The following is a 21,995-nucleotide window of genomic DNA, read 5'->3' as shown; positions in this document are numbered from 1 at the left end:
GGTTTTCCCTCTTTGATTACGAGTTTTCTCTATTTATGTCTTTTGAGTTAAGGCCAAAATGAAGACTGGACAATGAACTGTAGTCCCTTGTTTTTTGCTAGTTGTTCGTGACTGCATTGAATATGTCTAATTTGTTAGATAAAGTAATGACCAGATTATTGTTGCAGGGCTGAACACCATAGTTAATTTTCAAGCGTGGCTCACAAAATACTGGAACTGTGGTACAGCTATGGTGCTGTATTGTGTGGCTTCTTGTCAGTTAATCAGTGGATAATTCCTGAAAAATCAAACAATTTAAAAAAATGTGATTAACTCTCCTCTCTTTTTATGGTGGTGGCTTTGGTACTTGCACTGACAGATTTAATATTTAATCAACTAGAAGGCTGCAGTATCTTAGGAAGGGGAAGACACCCATCAGCAGCAAAATCCTTCAACAAACTCTCCTTTTGGCCAGATGCAATTATTTGTGCACTTGATTATCTGTCAGCTACCATGCTTTCATTCTGTGGTGGTTTGCTGTAGGGCTGATAAGTCTGACACCATGAACAAAGATGTTTACATCAACAATATATAGCAATAAAGTACAGGACTAAATCAATACTGCTTGAATCAGGTTAAAGCAGTGCACTCTTTGGATTTGTCTGCACCTGTGAAATGCCCTTTGCATATGAATGTATCAGAATGAAGGGTAGGAGTATTATAGGATCATAGGAGATTTCTAGGCTATCGACCCTGAGGTCATTTCAAGCCTAACTATTTCACCCCAATATAATGCCATAACAATGTTAGTTAATACCCAAAATTGTCTTTAGTAATGGCTGCCCATGTTCAGGAGGGTTGTGGGCACTATCTCCAGTAAGAATTTACGATGCCCCATCCATTCGTTCAGGTTCCTCTTGAACAGTGTCATAGAGGTGCTCTGTTTCACATGATTAAGTTAAAAAAACATGCTTTGTGGTGCAACTGAATGTTTAAGTGAAGGGTAAAAATGTGGTGATGGCATAAAGCATTATCCAGAATCTGAGATATTTATAATGCAGATTCAACTTCCCTGAAAAATATAGATGGATGAATAGATAGATAGGAGACACTGTAAAAAAGATTTTGCTATAACTTGTGAGAATAATTTGTGTGTGTCTCTTTGTGGAAAGAAGTAATACATTATATTTACAGTAGGTTTACAAAGTTTTGTTGTTTTTATATGTGTGGGGGGCAGTTTCATGCCACAGTCCCATGCAGTGGTCTTCATCTCTGTTAATCTCCTTTACTTAATATAATAACTTTGAAGCAACTGTATCTTGGAAGAATGGTTTCTTTAGTGCAACTTAACCCCATTTGAATTGTATATTTTTTTCAAATAAGTGTACCTCGTACATAAGGTTTTAATTGGGTATCCTATTCCCAATGAAATGAAAAGTATTTGTGAGCAAATGTGTCAAGATCAAAATGAAAAGAGAAAGTAGGATACACTGAGTAGGAAAGTAACAGAGACTAGCAGATCTTTTGTGTGTGTGTGGAGACCAGCTGTTTAGAACTGATTAAACATTATGCCTTTAGATTACTATGGAAGTGATATTTACTGTGTTATGTCCTTTGCTGAGTTATGGGAAATTCAGAATCCGAAATAACATGTAACCGTACTTGGATATTCTTTCTCTTTCTTCAGAAATGACAAGGAGTGATGCACAGAGTGGTCAGATGTGGTCTTTGGCGATACAAGTGCTAGAGGGCAGAGCAAAGTATGTGAGGTCAACATGGAGGCAAGGAGTAGACTTGTTCTAACTTTTCTATCTGTCTGAGGTTGAAAGCAGCTGTGCTGCTGGAGGAAGTCATCAAAAAGTCAGCAGATGTGCATGATAGGAGGAAGGTAGTGTTACTCTGTATAATATAGGCTCAAACTGACAGTGTAGTGGAAAAGTGAACTGTGTCAGCACTACTCTGTCGCTTGGATGTGATGTGATTTTCAGAATGGTGATTTGCTTTCACACAGACAGTTTCCATGCCATCCCTTTGCCCTTGTGCTTTGTATGTTACAGGTGCTGTGTACCTTTGGGCAGAGTGGTGTGACATGGGAAGTATGCATCTGTGTGACTTGTACTGTTTCTTCACATCAAAGCTGAGATCTTGAGGTGTGTCATTTGAGACTGTTTTGTGTTTGCATGTGGCATACATTAAGTACTTTTAGGAGGGCTGGAGTTGAGATGTTCTACTGGGGTGGGGGCACGACATGCACTTATGGGTTTTACTGTAAGTTTGACTACATTGTTGGAAATAATATGGTAGGCAAAGAGGGATATACTAGTTTATGGATTCTAACATATCGGGTTCCTACTTTTACATTACAAAACAAACATGTTTAAACAGTCTTTTTAGGTATTGGAAGCATTTGTGGTTCTCAGCAAAATTGTTTATGAATGCAGACAGTGCTGCTGTTGTCAAAATGTTTGCGTGTCACAAAACAGTACGGCTCAGTTTATTGCTGAATTTTTCACCATTCGCTTCAGTATCATCATTTTCTTTGTTGTGTTATCCCTTAGGTAACAGTACCCACGGAACTGCCACAGTTTAAGATTACTGAGAAGCATGGAAAGAAAAGTGCCATAAGTCATTTTAGAGGACAGCTTGGTAGAACTGAAGTACCTGCAGCAATAGAGAAAGAAGAAAATATTTCTTCCCACCTGACCCATGAGTCTGGAGCTGGCTTTCCGGGTACTGCTATGGATATAACTGCGCAGAAGAGCACACCTGCACATGAGAAAGTTGATGGTGCTTTGGAAGAAGAACTTGAAGAGTTGCTTAGTCTAGATGCTCCAGTAAGCAGTGGATTGGATAAAAGGCCCTCAAAAGGCACTGCACGTGACAAGCGCAGCAAGAATTCTGCAAATGGTAGAACATTTTTTGTAACAAAATATCCAATGTACTATTTAAAACTTTTGGAATGTTGATTGATAAGACCAAACCTGTTTTCCAATTCCTATTAACAAAATACAGTACTAAGGTGCTACAGTGTCAGAGCTGATGTTTTAGTTAAGAGGGATGTGGGGACAAATCCCCTCAGTGTGTGTGGGGTTAGATTTTTTTTTTTTGTTTGTTTAAATATTTCACTTTTATTTTTGTACTTTTCCTGGTTTTGCAGTTCATTATTTCTTAGTTTGATATTATGTAGTGTTCCTATAATTTATACATGATCAGTTGTTTCCTCTTAGAGATAGTACTGGATACATTGTTTTTTTTTTACCTCAAGAAAACACCTGCTAGCATCCAACCTCTCTCTCTCTCTCTCTCTTCAAGAGACTACCATATATGCAGATGGACCAGGATTTATTTTATGACTTGTAGTAGTACCCTTCATTCTCTCAATGTTCCCCTTAAGCAGTGTGTAGTGGAAGGCGACACAGGCAAATGCTGCAGTAGATCAGCATTAAATAGTTTAGCAGGCTGTTATACCCATTGCTTCCACCTGGGTTGAGCACAGACACTTAGCATCCCACGTTATCTCTACAGGCTAGGAGAACAGACCACTTTTACTCGGTCACAGCCTGCCTCATCTGATTATCTGACTTTCAAGATGACTACCTAATCACCAGCAGTACAGGTGTATGTCTTGCTTATACACCAGAGTGGATTGGGCACAGTAATATGTAGTATCCCTTACTCACTAACTCTGCTGCGGGTAAGAAGTTCAGTGTCATTCTGTGCCATTCATATCCACTCATCTGGTGCAGAACTTGTTGCCGTAGGCATTATGCTTTATTTTATTTTATTTTGGTGACCAGGTTGTCCTTTTGGATCAAGCTCATTTATAACAGAGACCCAGGGAGAAAAATTCACACAAAGGATTATGAAACAAAAAAAAAGAAAAAAAAAAACATAAAAACATGGTAAAGGTGGAAAGAACACAGTAACATCCTATTAACAATTGCAAATTAAGTGCAACAGTCAGTAGTCAATAACTAGATTATAGTATATTAATCATTCACACTCCGTATACTGTGAAAAATAATTCAGTCGAACCATGCAGTAAACTCTTACCAGGGGTATATGTATTGTATCTGTACATCATAAAGTAGTCATTTTCTTTATATCAGGTTAATAGCTGTAACAAAAATGAAGAGAAAATACAGTTACATAAGTCCTACTTACCTATAACAGTAAATGTTTGAATTTCACACTGCCTCAGTGGCATATGAGTTATCTGCCTGCACAGCCAACCTACACTGGCAGCTTTTCAGAGATCAGAATCTCCTCCTCTGACTCTTAGTGATAGGAGATCAGCTGATTCCTTCCCATCAGGGGAAGCCTGACTCCTATCACAGAGAATCAGTTTTTCAGGCTTTTAGTGTTAAGTAGGATGAGGCAAGAAGGACTAGAAGCAAGACATGCCTGAAACAGTTCTCAGTCATAAAAACAAAAGGAGAAATAACCAAAGCCAACCATCAATATAGCAAGGTTTGATTACAATTGAACTCTATACAAAATAAAGGGTATGGTGGATGAGTCAGAGCTGCCATTGAGGCAGTGAGAAATTCAAACATCTAATGTTACAGGTAAGTAGGACTTGCACAACTGTACTGTGTTCATCATTCACACTACCTCACTGGCATATGGGTAGATTCCCAAAGCTTTCCTAGTTGGGAGGAGTAGGAATAAAGATCCTGGATCCTCTGGAGAATGTTCCTTGCAAAGTCTGCTCTGGGACATGAGAAAGAATCCAGTTTGAAGTGCTTTGTAAAAGTAAGGACAGATGACCAAGTTGTTGCCTCTAGAATGCTTCTAGAGTCTGCTACTTACTAATATGCCACCAATTTTGCCTGACTGAATTATTTTATATATTTTCTGGCATTGTTTTCTGTTTCTCATCTGTCTTGAAACTGTTTTTCCCCTCTTTCCCACCCTATTCTTCTGGTGGTGTTATAGTTGGTGGCTTTGCAGTTGCCCACCCCTACTGTAAATTTGATCTGGGACATCCCTCCCAGTCTTGTGTTTACTCTACTTAATACTGAGCGAACATCTGAGAAGGCCAACCCACTTAGGTTCTTAACCTTGAATTATCTTCTGCTCCTCCTTCCTCTCTCCTTGCACTTTGCTAACAAAAAAATTGCACTTTATTTTGCTTTCGCCTCTTCTTAAAAGCACTCAATTGTATTTATTCTGCTGCATTTATTACTGCTTGTTAGTAGCCTGATTAAATTGCAACTGTTATTCTAAGCTTTTGGTTTAAGCACTTGGGCTTCATACCAGTTGTTTTACATTAAGAAGGTTTGTGGTCTGCACTGTTCTGGCAGGACAGGTAGCTTACATCCTTCTAAGTGGGAATTGCTGAATGAAGGCTTAGTGTCTGTTATTCTAAAAATGTTTTAGTTCTAGTTTAAGCACTTGGGCTTCGGGCCAGTTATTTTACATTAAGAAGGTGTTGTCTGCACTGTTGTGGGAGGAGAGGCTAGATTCTGCCTTTCTGTGCTGGGAGTTTCTGGTTAAAGGCTTATAGTGCCTGCTTATTTGAACTGTTTCTTTCTGAAATTGGTACGCCTTATTTGCTGTGGCATAGACTAAATTCTGATTTGCTGAATCTAGCTTTGTTTATATAACTTGAGCACTAATCCAGGCCATCTTTTTTGGAGAAGGTTCCCCTGCACCCTAGTGGCAGGAGTGTGCAGTTAGAACTTGTCTGATCGAAGACTGATGGAATGTGGCTCAGTTTTTAGCTTTTTATTGGTTAATTTGTTTAAATCAGTTTGCTCATTTGCTACTGTTATATTAAAAAAATACACTTTATGCATCACTGCTTAGCTAGGGTTAAACTATTCCCAGCACCGTAAAGTCTGCTCTTCAAATTTTCCCTTAGAACTAGCCAGTTTTTTAGTTTTAGCACTCAAATCTGATTTTTTTTAGCTCAGCACTTGTTCAGAACTCTTTGTAAGCAGTAAATAAGTTACAAATTACTACAGTACTCAACTTTCCTCACTTGTCTAGAGGAAAACAGTTTTTAGTACTTAATAAATAAGTACCTATCCAGGCATGTCTAAGGGTCTGCTCCCAGTGTTTTCTCCTGTCTGCCTGATGAATCTGGGCATCTTGGGGCAGTGCAGCAATTGCCTCATGTACACAGCCAACCCTGTCCTCCTACCACCCAATAGTACAACCTGTGAGAGCTGCACTTATATAACCAAACCGGAAGCAAAGCTGTCTTCACCCAAGACTGGGCTAGACAGCCAAGAGGAGAAGGTAAACACTTGCACCACACCACACTCATCACATAGTCCCTCAAAACCTACACCACCAAAACACACACACAGAAATGCAAAACACACACCTACATTCACGGAGGCTCTCAATAAAAATCTGCCCAAGCAACAGAGACCTCCAAAGCAGAAACGCAAGCAACCTTCCCCCCCAACACAACCCAAATGGCATATAGCCTACAAACTCAGTGTGCCACTCAACCACAGCCCACAAGCATAACAACGTACCCAAAACTCTAGTCATAGGTGACTCTATAGTCAGGCATACTGATGTTCCACTCACCAGGCTAAACAAGACGAAAGTTACTGTCAGCTGCCTCTCAGGTGCCAAGATCCGCCACATAATGCACGCACTCAGGGCACTCCACAACAAGTACAAATATAACTCTGTCATTGTCCATGTTTGTGTGAATGACCTGAGACGTACCTCCCTGGACTACATGAAAAGAGATATGGAGGAGCTCTCCGATGTTGTAGCCTAGGCACGTATAACCTAAGCCCTGAGTAGCATCCTGCCATCACCCAAAAGGACAAAATGATTAACTTCAACAATTGGCTAAGCTTCTGGTGTCAATATAAGGGGATCCAGTATCTGTCCACCTGGGATGGCATGATCGAAAGACCATGATGCTTTGCCAGAGATGGCCTGCAACTTTCACCCTTGGGATTCCAGGTACTGGCTAAGGCTCTTGCTACCCCTATAGTGCCTTTTTTAGGCAAGGTTCAAATGACAAATTCACCACCGTAACAGGTACAAGCAAGCAAAATCTGAGGGTAATGCCACTCAGTGTTAGAAGTCTAAATCTCAAAATGCGCTCACTTGAGGCACTCCTTAAAATGGAGAGCAATCAACATCTGTGCAGTGACAGAGACCTGGTTCAAGGCTCCAGAGAGCACCCCTGCATTACCAGGCTATAATTCATACCACACCTTTCGGCCACCTAACCTGGACCGAAACACTAAAGGCGGAGGCGAGTCCATATTCATTAAGGATATCCACACCTCCAGACTAGTTGCTCAGCATAATGCATCCGAGATTATCCAAGTGCAACTAACTCTGGGCAAGACCGCAATCCAAATTGTAGCTTGCTACAGATCCCCCACCATGCCCCAGGATTCCCACTCCTCATTTCTTGATACACTGGAAAATATTAGGGTACAACCCAACACCCTAATAATGGGCGATTTAAACTACCCCACCATTAACTGGGAAAACTACTCATGTACCGACCCTTTTGCTCAACGATTTCTGAAATTCATAAATTCCAGTGCTTTGAATCAACTTATCCACACCCCCACCAGGGGCAGCAATATCCTAGACCTGGTCATTACCAACATGGGAGATCAGTGCTCCACACCAGAGTTCAGTTCCTCGTTGGTCAGATTGACCACAAGCTAATCACCCTAAACATCCACATCCCACCCACACCCCCCATTAGGGAAACCACCATAAAACATTTCTGCAAAGCCAACTTCACGCTTCTTAAGAAAGAAGTGGCAAACTTCACGACACCCATGCAGACGGACAATAGAGGTACGACTGCTAAATCCTACACAAATGCACTATATACACACTTACATGAGTGCATAGATCATGCTATCCCTAACAGAACCAAGATGCTATCTTCCAAAAAAAGGAAGCCAATCTGGTGGTCCCCTGCCATAAACAAACTCTACAAGAGAAGAAAGAAACTGCTGCAAAAAAAGAGTAAAATCCCATGATTGGAGGAACTCCCTGGTCAGCCTCAGTAAGAATCTGAGATCCCTCATAAAATTCTCTAAAGCTAGTTATGAAAACAAAATCGCCACTGACTCTAAAGACAACCACAAAGCATTCTATAGCTATGTCAAGAATCTCACTGGCAACACTCAGATCTGCTGTGAGTTACAGCACAATGTCACTAAATATACAGAACCAACTGATATTGCCAACATCCTGGCAGATAGGTTCAGTGATAACTTTACCCCCCACCCCCTAAAGAGCCCATCTCTGTACCGGAAGAATCCAAAGTTCCTGTAATCACAGCTGCACAGGTAAAAACTACACTCTCCAAAGCCAAGAACACAGCATTCATGGGACCTGACAACATCCCAGGCTGCATTCTACATGAACTACAGAACGAACTGGCACCCCACCTAAGCACCATGTTCAGTCATAGCCTCACCTCAGGCTTTGTGCCCACTGAATGGTGCACAGCGATGGTTATCCCACTCCACAAAGGGGGAGCCACCACGGACCCCAGGAACTAGCGCCCCATTAGACTGACAAGCCTAGTCTGCAAGGCCATGGAACATATCATCATGCACCTCTAAACTCTGGACCCCACCAAGTTTGAGTTTGTAAAAAGCAGATCATGTCTCCCAAACCCAATAGACTTCTTTGAAGCAGTCACCAAAGCCATAGACGAGGGTAAGGTGGTTCATGCAGCCTATCTAGATCTCACCAAGGCTTTCAACGCCATCCCCCACTCTGAAATTTTAGATAAACTCACTAAACTAGGTATAAATCCCTATGTCACAAGACTGGTTGTCAACTGGCTCACTGACAGAACCCACACTGTGAAAGTAGCAGACTCCAAGTCCGACTTCAGACCAGTGACATGTGGAGTACCACAGGGTTCAGTACTGGTTCCTGTCCTATTTGGCATCTACTTCTATGAAGTACAGGCTAACACAGAAGGTCTCTGGCTAATGAAGTTCGCAGATGACTGCAAACTAGGAGCCATAGTCAAAACTCCTAACAATGTGGACATCCTACAAAAGGGCCTCACTGAGACAGATGCCTGGTGTCAAAGCCATGACCTCAAGCTCAATGCCAAAAAGTGCATTGTCATCCCCTTTGGTAAAAATTCTGTACCCATGAACTACCACATAGGTGGTAGTCTACTTAACACCGAAAGTGTGATAAGAGACGTTGGGACATAGGTGGACAGTAGTCTCTCCTTTAATAGTCATATCACCACAGTAGTCAGGATATCTTTCTATGTGGCACACCTCATCACAAAAGGTTTCTCATACAGGAAAAAAGAGGTCATTGTTCCCCTCTTCTCATCCCTCATTAGACCCATTATAGAGTACAACGCCCCTTTTAGTATGTACCTCACAAGACATCTGCAACAACTGGAAAGACCGCAGAAATACCTCACAAAGCAGATTACCAGCCTCAAACAGATGCCCTACGCAGTCCGTCTCAAAAAACTTCAGCTTTACTCCGTCGCGTATTTGCCTACTCAGAGGCTATCTCTGCCTAACATACAAAGCTATTTCAAACCCAGAGCTGTTGGACATGCCCCACTTAAAGAAATCACAATCCCTCTGTGCTACATGCTCTAGGGACTTAAACCATGTCACCACAATAAACAGAACATGCTGGAGGGATAGATTCCTGTCCCCGAGACTTCCCATACTCTGGAACAAACTACCTATCTATATCAAACAAAGCTCCTCCTTAGCACTCTTCGAGAAAAATCTTGATGATTGGATGGGAAATAGGAAATTCACCCCAGGGCTCACCTCTGTGGCTCTGTTTGATAGGGGCACAGGAAAATAATTTTCTTGGGTGGGGAAAGCCAGGGTACCTTTTTGGCTAGGCTTATATAGACCCTAGGGCCTATCGGCTAGTACCTATCTATGAACCAAGATAAGGCTGTGGTGGAATGTGTCTTAACCTTACCTGGAATAAAATTTACCATTGTGGGTGTAACAAAAGAACAATAATAGAGGGCAACCAATGAGCAATTGTTTGCTTATAAACAGGTTGACCCTACTTAGCCTCAGAATATGAAATAAACAGCTGTTAAGCTTTCCTGAAGGGCTTTGTTCTTTCATGGTAGTATTTGATGAGCTGTCTGTGCACATCCAAGGTATGCAGAATCTTATCTGCTTTGTTTTTAGTTCCAGAAAAAGAGCTGGGAGACTAATGGTTTGATCCATTAATCCATGGTAAATTCAGAAACAACTTTTGGCATGAAAGAAGGACTAGTGCATATTACAACCCTATCCTTGTGGAAAATCAGATAAGGTTGGCCCATCATGGGAATGAGCAGCTCAGAGAATTGCCAAGCAAATGTCCTAGCAATAAACAAGTTTACAATTGATAAATCTCATATCAGACTGAAAGACAGGTTCAAAAGGAAATAAGGTCAATTTTTCAAGAACAAAGTTGAGATGCCAAGGAGGAGGAATGTGCATTTGAGGGTGTCTCAAATGTAACACTCCTTTCATAGGCTGTTTAACCACAAAAATAGATAAAAGAGGTGGATCCATGGGCAGACGAGCTGAGATGGCCACAAGATGCACCTTGATAGATGCATTAGATAAGCTATCATTGAGTAGCTCGCACATATTTCAAAACCATACTTGGCCTCTGATATCAGTTAGGAACCACCTAGAAAACCTATTCCTGCAACTAGAATATCTTATGTTTTATCAGTTGTTTTTTTTTACCTCCTTCAATACCTGCTGCACATCCTCATGGAACAAGTGCCTAAAAGGTATTACGATAGTTGTGGTACACCAGTCACTCAAGAAACTTTGTGAGCAAATTCAGAGTATGAGGAAGCTTGTGGTAATTGCCATTGGACAACTTCATTAAAAAGGAAAACCAACTTTGCCTGGACCAAAAAGGTTACCACAATGATCTTTGGAAATTTTTTTAAAATCTTCAGAAGAACCTTGGGTATTAGTGGAAAGGGTGGAGATATATAAAGGAACGTTCCCGTCCAAAGGAGCAAGAATGCTTCTGTCTACCAGTCATGGCTGCAAGGATGTCTTTGAATTATTACAAATGTCTATTTTGAAAGGAAATGAACAGATCTGTTTGAAGAGTTCCCCATGTCTATGCTAAATCCAGGCAGACCTCTGTCCCGAGTTTCCACTCGTGAGGGGCCATCCAGTATCTACTTACTCTGTCTCCCACTGTATTTTGCCTGAAGCTTCAGAGAATGCTGTAAAGCTAGCTCCCAGGCCATCACTGCCAACCGACAAAGAAGGTATGACCTTGTACCCCCTTATTTGTTCAGATACCACATGATTGTGGTGTGGTTACTGACCAATAAAAGGGGACCTGGAGACCAAAAGTGTTGAAGAACTTTTAAGGTCTGAGTTACTGATGATATTTCTTTGTCATGTATATGCTTTGTACCATCCAGAGGACCCCATTCACCTTGCACTTGAACTACCCTGTACACTGTTCTTCATGCAAAATCTGATAAATCCATTTGAACTGCTTGAACTGGGGTGTGGAGAGAGAACAGGTATGGATTGATAGACATGAGACCCCTCCAGCACTTTGACTCTCATTCCACAAAATCCAGTACTCGTACCTAGAACTCCAAGGGAAGCAGGTGTTGAGTTCAACAGTTTTAAAGTGCCATTGAATCTTTCTTATGTGGAGTCTGTCCAGTGGTCTTATGAGGATAGTTGATGCCGTTAGGCCTAGAATTTTGAGAAACTCCTTTTTTGGATGCTGCTTCTTGAAGAGAGAAATCTCCGAAAAGGTTCTGTACAGTCAGGACTATGTCTTCTGGCCGAAAGGTCATACATTTTTTCTGTGTCCATCATACACCCCAGGAAGAGAATTCTTTGTGAGGGTGTGAGGCAGGACATTTATAGGTTCAACTTAAAGTTGGGAGCAGTTGGCATATGATTATAAGTATCCCTTAGATGTAAAGTAACCATAGAACAGTGGACCAGAAGAAAAGGTAGAACCCGTCTGCAGGGTATTTTGAATCTGGGTACTTTCAGAAACATATTGCAATATGCCAGATCTAACAATAGTCTTCACGAGAGCTCCTTTTTGGGTGCCAAAAAGATTCTGGTGTAAAATCCTTTTCCTTTCTGTGGTGTAGGAACTTTGAACTTGTTCTATAACCCCTGCTTGCAACATGTGAAGGAGTACTGAAGAGAATAGGCATGCCAGTCTGGATGGTGGGGGTGGGGGATTTCCCTGAACGAATACTGCAGACAACAAGCATATCAGTCTGGAGGGTGTGTGGGGGTTTCCATGAAGGGGGGAGGATTTTCTGTCCACTGCCAGGAGTATCCTGAATGAAGTATTCTCAGCACCCACTTATCTGAGACTATTTGTTGCCAGTCTGCTGGGTAGAGCTAAAGCCCAGGGGAAGGTGAAAGGGCATGAAGGACGGGAGGAAGGGGCAGGATGCCCTGAGTCTTGGCAGAGTCATTCCTTAGCAGGGTAAGATTTATTTTAGGGGTGGGAAAGGAACCCCTTTTATTTGGTGTGGGAGCATTATCTTCCTGCCATTTCCTCTTAGTACCCTGACTCTGGTTCGGCTGGGATTTTTATTTGTTCTGCCCTTTGAGGTTGGATCCTAAATACCCCATGCATCAATTTACCTCTCAAATCCCATTGTTTGAAATTCTAGGTAGCAGCAGGACAAAACATGAATTCAGAATTTAAAGAAGCATTCAAACTCTCATTTTTTAACCCTCAGAAAGACTCTGTTTATGTAACCAAGCATACTTTCTCAATACAACAGAAAGAAGTGGTTGCACTTCTAGAAATAGTGTCTCCAGCTTCCAAGACACTCCTTAAACCATGTTTTGAAACCTGAGTCACATTAGTGTCATGTAAAACTTCTGTTCAGCAGGCAAAGATGCAACAAAGTCACCTAAACTTTAAGCACATTGAAAAATACATTTTCACACGAAGCCCTGATAATTTAAAATTCTAAACACTGAATTACTAGGCTGAGACATTTTTTCCCCCGAGATTCTAACTACTTGCTAATTTTATATGGTGGTGTAGTGTTAGAATATAGGAAAGGCAAAAATCTGAACTCATTCTTTAACCATTACAAACATAGTGACACCAAACACATCCCGTATGTACAGACCACTTTATCAGGGGACATATTATATGGATGTTTCCCTTGTGGTCATTGCACCAATTGTCAATACATTAATAAATCTAAGGATTTCTCTAGCAGGAATTGCTCTCAAGTTTTTGATCTTTGATTTTTCGCTAATTGCAGTAGCGATTGGATTATTTATCTGGCTACTTGTAACTGTGGAGCATTTTATGTGGGGCAAGCATCACGCCCCATGAGAATACGTATTTCAGAACATATCAGTAATATAAAACAAAAAAGAATAAATAATGCCTTATATAAACACCAAATGGCACATCCCACAGCTAAATTTATGTTTACCATTGTTGATATGGTACATGGGAATCGTACCAATAAAACAGGATGGCACACAGTACTGAATGGCAAAGAAAAGAAATGGATTATTAAACTTGGTGGTTTGTTTCCCCCTGGATTAAATGAACATTTATGAGCATCCACCAATAAGTTATGATCTTATGGTATTTAAACAGCTCTGATTTGCATGATTTTCATACACTGAAGAAGGCTGTGTAATTTGTTTCCAGCCGAAACCGGTCTGTACTGCTGTTATTTACCTTTAAATACAATATTTATTATATTCAGTCACTGTTTGCTGGCTCTTCCTTTTCTTGTGTTTAGTGTTAGAATAAGCCAAGGCTCTCTGTTAAGAGTTAGCAGCTTGAGAAGTCACAGCTGGGTCAGCTGACAAAGGAGTAAAGAGAAAGTACAGTTGTGTACACTTACCATAAATGTAGATTTTCGAGTGTATTCACTGTTGCAGTCATTACATTTGGATTATCTGCTTGCAGTAGCCCTCAGTCAGCCTCATTAACAAAGTCTTGGGTCCTGCGTCGGTTGCTGTCCCTTCTTCCATGACGTCAGGTCGTCAGGGGTATAAAACATGCAGCCGATGCCATTACATCAGTTTTTCTTGCCCCAGATGTCAGGTGCCCCCCTAATGGGAAGCAATTAAATCTATAATGCAAGGATATACCTCCAACAAAAAAGCAAATACACCAAAAAGCTTTTTGAGCATAGTAAGTGAGAGTAGAGATATAGCCAAAAGAAGAAAGGGGGCTGGAGGGAGGGTAACCAGGACTGCAACAGTGAATACACTTGAACATCTACATTTATGGTAAGTGTACACAACTCTGCTATGTTCTTCATCTTTCACTGTTGCAGTCATTACATTTGGGTAGATTCCCAACACTAAGGTTGGGAGGAGGAATTTAAATAGAATTAGGACCAGCTATAAGGCCCTGCAAGACTGCAGTGGCAAAAGCAGCTCTGGATTTAGAGAAAATTGGCAAATGATGATGCTTGGTGAAAGTATGTACAGAACTCCAGGTAGCAGCTTCTAGAATGTCCCTTGTAGGGACGCCCCTGAGAAAGACTGTAGAGGTAGATGCAGCCCTGGTTGAATGGGGTGTGATGCTCTGTGGGATAGGTTTTCCATGGTGCTTATAGCAGAAATGAATGCAGTGGCCTATCCATTTTGAAATGGTTTGCTTTGAAATAGCTTTCCCCTCTGTCCCTGCAGCAAATACCACCAGCTGTTCAGATTTCCTTTGAGGTGTAGTCCTGTCCAAGTAGAATCTTAAGTTGTCTGTGCACATATAAGGAGTGCAGTATCCATTCCCCTTTGTTCTGTGGGTTAGGAACGAAGGTAGGCAAATGAATGGACTGATTAAGAATCACACTGGATACCACCTTGGGCATGAAGGAGGGATTGGCTCTGAGGGACACCCTGTCCGCATGAAAGTTGATGAAAGGCTCCACTGCCATAAGGGCCTGTAACTCAGATACCCTTCTTGCAGAAGTGATTGCTAAAAGGAAAGCTGTTTTCCAGGAAAGGAATTTTAAATCTGCAGCAGCAGCTATCTCGAAAGGAGGAAGAGTGAATTTCTCCAAGACAAAGTTAAGGTCCCAGGCTGGAGTTGGAGCTCTCCTCGGTGGCCTTAAATTTTTGGCCCCTCTGAGGAACTGCTTGGGCAGTGGGTGAGAGAAGAGGGGAGGCGCTGTGCTATAATCAGCTGAATTGGCTGAGGCATGAATTTTGATGGAGGAAAAAGACAAGCCCTTATGAAGCATCTCAGTCAAATATTGTAGAATCTGAGGTAAATTGGGGACTGCTGCGCTCATCCCTTGAGATTGGTTCCAGGTAGAAAATCTTTTCCATTTTGCAGCATAAGATTTTCTAGTACTGGGCCTCCTAGCCTCTAAAATGATGTCCAACACTGATTTACTGAGAGGTGGTAAAGGTAATTAGCCAGGCTGCTAGGTTCAGGGTTTGCAGCTGAGGGTGCAGAATCTGATTCTCCTGCTGAGACAACAGAGAATGAGTCTGAGGCAGGTGCCAAGGGGCCAAGCATGACACACTGCGCAGGAGGAGGTACCAGTGTTGGCGTGACCAGTCTGATGCAATTAATATCATCCTTGGCTTGTCCTGTTTGATCTTTAGTAGTACCTTGGAGAGCAGAGGCAGAGGAGGAAAGGCATAAACTGATAGGTTTTTCAAGCTGAAGGATAGAGTATCCACTTTCCAAGCTAGTTTGTGGGGAATCCTTGTGCAAAATGTGTCCAATTGATGGTTCTGAGGGGAGGCAAACAGGTCTATATCTGGGCTCCCCCATTTGCTTGTCAACATGTTGAAAATCCTTGGTTCCAGTTTCCACTCGTGTGGGTCCATGAGGTTTCTGCTTAATCCATCTGCCAGTGTATTTAGTTTTCCTGGCAGGAATTGAGCTTGTAGATTCACTTGGTAGCTCAAGGCTGTGTTCCACAATGCCATGGCTCATTTGCAGAGGGTGTAAGAGTATCTACCCCTCTGCTTGTTTATGTACCACATGACCATGGTGTTGTCCGTCTTTACCATTAGTTGTCCTGGAAGAATGTGGTCCTTGAAGGCTGTCAGAGCATTCTGTGCAGCTAACATTTCCTTTTGATTTATGTGTAGGTGCATTTGACTTGGGTTCCATTTTCCCTGAATGCACTTCCCTGCCAGGTGAGCTCCCCATGCATTTGATGCATCTGTTGTTAAGGTTTGGGTGGCAGGGGGTAGTGTGAATGGTAGTCCCTTGTTTTGGTGGCAGGCCTCTGCCCACCAAAGGAACTCTAGGCATAGGCAAGGTATGATAGGAATCATAGCTTCTAGATCCTGTGAATGTTGACACCATAGGCTTTTGAGATACCATTGCATTCTCTGCATATGCAGCCTTGCATATGGAATTAGAAGAATGCAGGAGGCCATGAACCCCAAGGCTTGCAGTATTTGCCTTGCAGATAACTGGGTTTTTGTGGCCACTTGTTTGAAGTAGGTTGTCAAATGAGTCCGTCTCTCTGGCGTGAGGAAAGCCATGCTTGCTCCCAGGAATGTAATTTGTTGACAGGATACCAGGTGTGATTTCTTTTCGTTTATGGTGTACCCCAGACAAGTCAGTACCCTTTGAACAAAGGCCAGATGATTCAAAAGTATGTCCTGGCTTTCTGCCTGAATTAGACAATCGTCCAGGTATGGATATATTTGCATATTTCTTTGCCTACAGAATGCAATGACTGGAGCTAGGCACTTTGTGAATACCCTGGGCGCAGCAGATAAGCCAAAGGGCAGTGCAGAGAACTGATAGTGCATGTAGCCTACTTTGAAGCATAGGTATCTTCTGCAAGACTCCCTGATAGGGATGTGCAGGTATGCTTCTTTTAAGTCTAGTGTTGCCAGCCATGCATCTTTGCCTAGCATAGGAAGCAGCTGGTGAAGAGTCAGCATCTTGAATTTTGGAATCATCAGAAAGGTATTTAGAGTAGAAAGGTCCAGGATAGGATGCCATGTATTGCCTTTTCTGGGTACCAGAAAAAGTCTTGAATAGAAACCTTGTCCCTTTTCCTCTTCTGGTACCAACTGAATAGCCCCCATGCTTAAGAGAGAAAGTACTTAATTATGGGCCTCTACCACTGATTTGGGGGTAGGTCTGGCCACCTGCTTGGTGTTGGTAAGGTGTGGAAGTGAAATCTGTATCCTTGGGACACTATATTTAAAACCCATCTGTCCTGGGTAATGAGTTCCCAGTTTTTGGCCTGCAGACCAATCTTTCTGCCAAAAGGAGCATTCAGTTGCGAAGTGCTGGGAAGTTTTACAAGCAAGTAATTGAGACAGTTTTCCATTGGGGGATGTCTTACTACTCCCTGATTTGGGTGCGGAAACCCCCCACTGCTTAGTCTTGTGTGTCCCCTGGGACTGAAACCTGGGTTTCTGCTGTGTCTGGGTTTGGCTTGAGAAGACCTGGAAGGGACTGGAAAGGACCAATTCTTAGAGGGCCAGTACCTATTAAATCTAGGAGGCTGAACTTGTAAGAAATATTTAGCAGTTTGCATAGATTTAGCTTTATTTTCCATCTTTTTAAGAACTTCCTCAGCCTTGTTGCCAAACAGGCGGTCCTGATTTAAGGGAGCAACCAACAGTTTAGCTTTAACATGATCAGGCAAAGATTGCTCCTTAAGCCAAGCATGCCTTCTGAGCACAGACCCAGTAACGGCAGCCCTGCAAGAGGCCTCTAATGAATAAAATCCACATTGCAAAGTGTGTTTTCCAACCTGTTCAGTAGAATGCATTAAATCCTGTAATTCTTTATTTTCCACACAGTTAGGAATCAACAATATTTTCTGTTTAAGCAATCCAATAACATGTTGCTGATACTTTAACTCATGAAACTGGCAGTTTAAAGCCCTAATGGTCAAGGTTGCAGAAGTGTAAACCTTCTTACCCCATCTATCCAGCTCCCTGGAGTTTCTATTAGAAGGAGTAGGATTTTTAGCAGTAGAAGCCTTAATGCCCTTGGGTCCCTGTGAAATAGTCTCTGGATCCGCAATAGGATTTTTAAAAAGGAACTTGTGTGAATCAGGAACCCTGTAATATCTGTCAGGTTTTCTGGGAGCAGGAGGCAAAGAATCAGGGTCCAAACTAGATTCTGAAAAAGCATCATCAACCATGTCTAGTATAGGAGGAATAGCTAAAGGCCTATGCTGAGGCAGGAGTAAGAAATCCCTAAGCCTCTTTTTTGAATCAGAAAAATCCTGGCTTTCCCAGTGGAAATGCTCCCGTATGTAGTGTTTCACCAAAAGAAAAATACTCTGGAGGGGAAGCAGAGGGGAATAGAGTCCTCTGCATCAGAATCTTCATAAGTAGATAAGGGCAAATCCAGATCATCAGAAGAATCAGAAAAAGCAGAATCCTGGTCAGAAGATTCATAAACAACTTCAGTCCTACGTCTCTTAGAAGGGGGAGGTTGGCTTCCCCAAATCAGAGTTATAAGATCTTCAGCCATTCTTATCATTTGTTTTTTAGGCATAGAGGCCTGAGCATGCGGCCTGGGCATCGGTTTTTAGGCATGGTTTGAGATTTAGGCCTAAATGAAAAAGGAGGCGTTGGTTTAATATGCAAGTCTGTAGGCCTGAATACACCCTCAGAAGCTGGTGGCTGCACAGCGGCTCCGGACCCATCCAAGGTAGAGACATCTGCGGGTTCCATAGTTGAATCTTCTCACGGCATACCGGACTCCGAATGGGTCTCAGTAGAGGCCTGTGAATCAGAAGTAGTGGGTATCAGGGGCTGCAAAAGCACCTCACTGAGTACCGGCGAACTGGCGACTGGCTTAAGAGAAGCGTCTGTCTCAGTCTTTATCTTTGCGTTTTTTCGAAATCCCGGTCGGATGGCTAACCGATGACATTTCTGGATAATTAAACCGAGAACCAAAATATTTAGAGGCAAAAATATACTGACGACGTATAGTGCGCTGATTAAAGCACAAAACTGGCAGCAAGGTACGTCGTGGTCAGGGCCTAGGCAAGGAATACAGTACGAATAAAAATCTTTATGAGGTATTTGCTTTCCACAAGTAATACAATTATTAACTTTTACTAACATCGATAAGGAGCAAGAAAAAGTTTCCCCAATGGGGTACTTAGCTTTAGTTGAAGACTTCGGTTCTGAAACTCGAAAACGAAAATGTCAGGAGTCAGCCGACCGGCACTTGCGAACTGCTTCTGCTTTGGGCCCTGCATGGCGAGAAAGACTGATGTAATGGTGTCGGCTGCATGTTTTATACCCCTGACGACCTGACATCATGGAAGAAGGGACAGGAACCGACGCAGGACCCAAGACATTGTTAATCAGGCCGACTGAGGGCTACTGCAAGCAGATAACCCAAATGTCATGAATGCAACAGTGAAACATGAAGAACATCTGCAAAATCTAAGTAAAAATACAAGTAAACCTTGTATTTCCTCATAGCCTTTTTAGGGACTGGTTCACAAGCCGAAGGGGATTATATGTAGTTTTATAGACGTCTTCTCTGGCCAGTAATGTAGGAGAAACAGCCAAAACATTAATAATATCATCCTCAGTAAGATCATAAACTCTGCCTAACTCTGGCTTAGCTCCAGATTACTTCCAGTCAATTAAATATTAAAGTTATGTACTCACCATAACTATACATTTGTGTTGTCCATTTTCATTCTTCTTGAACTATTGGGTGTCAGATCTGACCTGGCCGCATTTACTAGATTCTCATATCCAACTGTCAAGCTCCACCCTTTACCCATAATGCCCTGATCAACCTGGAGTACCTCAGATCGAGTTTGCTGCCTTATAAGCTTTAGGAAGAAGTAACCCTAGAATAAGACAAAAGTAAGGTTAGTAATAGCAGAACTAAAGTTCAGACCTGGAAAAGAGGTTCCACAAAAACCATAGTCACTCTAGGAACTAATAGGAAGGGGAGAGGAGGGTGGGGAGTTGAGGAAGAGTGAAAATGAACAGCACAGATGCATAGTTATGGTGAGTACCTAACTTTAATACCTCATGTTGCCCTTTTCATTCGTTTCTCAACTATTGAGACTAGCTACATGGACCTTGGGTGGCCCTCATATAAGGATATTCTGGAGTACTGCAAAACCAAAGGCAGCCCTAGAAGTCAAATCCAGTTTGTAATGTGCATTAGACTAGGTAGCTGCTGTGCAAATGTTGTCAATTGAAGTTCTAGACCAAAAAGCAGAAGGTGGACCTGGTGAATGTGCTTGTGGAAGCCTGGGTATGGACAGACCTCACTGACTGTAAACAAAGGAAATGCAATCAGTAAGCCATTTGGCTAGGGCAGTTTTAGAAACTGGTGAGCCCAATTTGTTTAGGGAGAAAGAGACAAACAATTGCTCTGACTTTTTGAAATCTTTCATTCTAAGGAGATAAAACACAGTTGTGTAAGTGCATCCATTCTCCTTTGTTAACAAAGTTGGGAAAGAAATCAGGTAGATTAATGGCTTGATTAATATTCATTTCAGAGGCTATGTTAAGCAAAAAACATGGATTGGTCTGTAAGATAAGTCTTTTGTTATAGAAGATGAGATATGGAGATTTGGAAGAGAGAGCCTGGAGTTTGGAAACCTTGTTTCTCAGTCATAATGGCCACTAGAAAGGCAGTATTCTAGGACAAGCATTTTAAATTATTTTTAGCTGATGGTTCAAAAGGTTTCTGAGTTAATCCTTGCAGCACAATTGCCAAGCCCCAGGGATGGGTGGAGCCCTTCACTGGGGGCCTAAGCAAAAAAGTACCTTTGAGAAAAGCCTTGCACAATTTTGAAGAAGCTAACGAGGAAGCATTTTTGCCTGAATGAAAATTAGATATAGCTGCCAATTGCACTTTGATAGTATTGAACCTAGCTCCTTCTTGAAATATAGATGCTACAAACTCTAGGACAGGCGAAGTAGGAGCAGTGAAGGGGTTCAGTACTTCCTAAAGAGCCAAAGTAGAAAATCCTTTCCATTTACTTTTATAGATCTTCCTTTTAGAGGCCTTGTGGGAAGATAATCCAGTATCTAGGGTGGATTGCGAAGGTGAGACCAAAGGAAGGTAACCACACTTGATGAGGCCAAAAAGGGGCAATGAGGATAACCATGCTGTTCAACTGAAGTGCCTTCTGTAAGAATTTTGGAATTAGAGGTATCGGGGGATAAGCATAAAGAAGACCGGAGAGCGGAACAAGGACTAGAGAATCTCTCAGTGACTCCATCAGAGGGGTGATTAGGGCAAAGAACCTGCTCCACTTGTTGTGGGAAGATGCAAAGAGATTGCAGGAAGGTTTACCCCATCAATGGAAAATCTTCTCCGCCACTGATGAGGCATTGGGATGGACCTGCTGAGTTTGTCCACTCGCACGTTTGATTTCCTCTCATATGTGTGTTGCCATATAAAAGTAACTGGAGGAGATTGCTCACTGCCACACTCTCGCTACCTCTCAACAAAGGGGATAAAATGAGGTCCCCCCATTTGTTGATGTACCAAACCATGGACATGTTGTTACAGTCATCTTAAGAGGAAAGGAAGGGCATCCTGGAAGGCCTGCAACAGTAGGAGGACCACTCTCGTCTCTAGGACATTAATGTGAGAATTGGTCTCTGCTGGGGACCATGTGCCTTGGACAATCTTTCCCAAAAAATGCACCCCCACTGCAGTTGAGAGGCATCCATGGTTGCCATAGCTACTGGGGTCGAAGCACCAGAGGATAGTCTTGGGAAACTTTGTCCGACTGAATCTTCCAATGTGGATGGTCTTTGCATACTCAAATGAGTTTGCTGGGTAAGGACAAGGGATGATGAAGAATTAACCACTGAACAGTTAAGAGTCCATTGAAGAATGCGCCTATGAAAATGGGCCATAGTAACTAAGGTTATGGCTGCTCCCATTGAACCTAAAGCCTGTAGAATAAGTCTCACTAGACTAGAAATGTGTGTAATAATTTGTTCCACTTGACACCTGATGGTCTATACTCGATGTGGTGGAAGAGAGGCTATCTGACTGTGTTCAGCTGAGCACCTATGAACTCCAGGCTCTGTACAGGTTGAAGATGAATCTTG

At 42.2% G+C, this 21,995-nt stretch overlaps 1 protein-coding gene across 1 annotated transcript in view; it reads left to right on the top strand.

Moving 5' to 3' along the window:
* The window catches only part of AVEN (apoptosis and caspase activation inhibitor), a 174,042-nt gene that overhangs the window by 129,885 nt on the left and 22,162 nt on the right, over positions 1 to 21,995 (top strand). The window contains exon 3 of the mRNA XM_044074156.1: positions 2,538 to 2,886. Within this exon, the coding sequence (XP_043930091.1) occupies positions 2,538 to 2,886 (349 nt within the window). The remainder of the gene's footprint in view (positions 1 to 2,537; positions 2,887 to 21,995) is intronic.

The sequence above is a fragment of the Protopterus annectens genome, chromosome 6.part0, assembly GCF_019279795.1.
Source record: "Protopterus annectens isolate FY-2018-M chromosome 6.part0, PAN1.0, whole genome shotgun sequence".
Lineage (NCBI taxonomy): Eukaryota > Metazoa > Chordata > Ceratodontiformes > Protopteridae > Protopterus > Protopterus annectens.
Note: the sequence above shows the minus strand (reverse complement) of the source record. Positions and strands in the feature narration are given on the sequence as shown.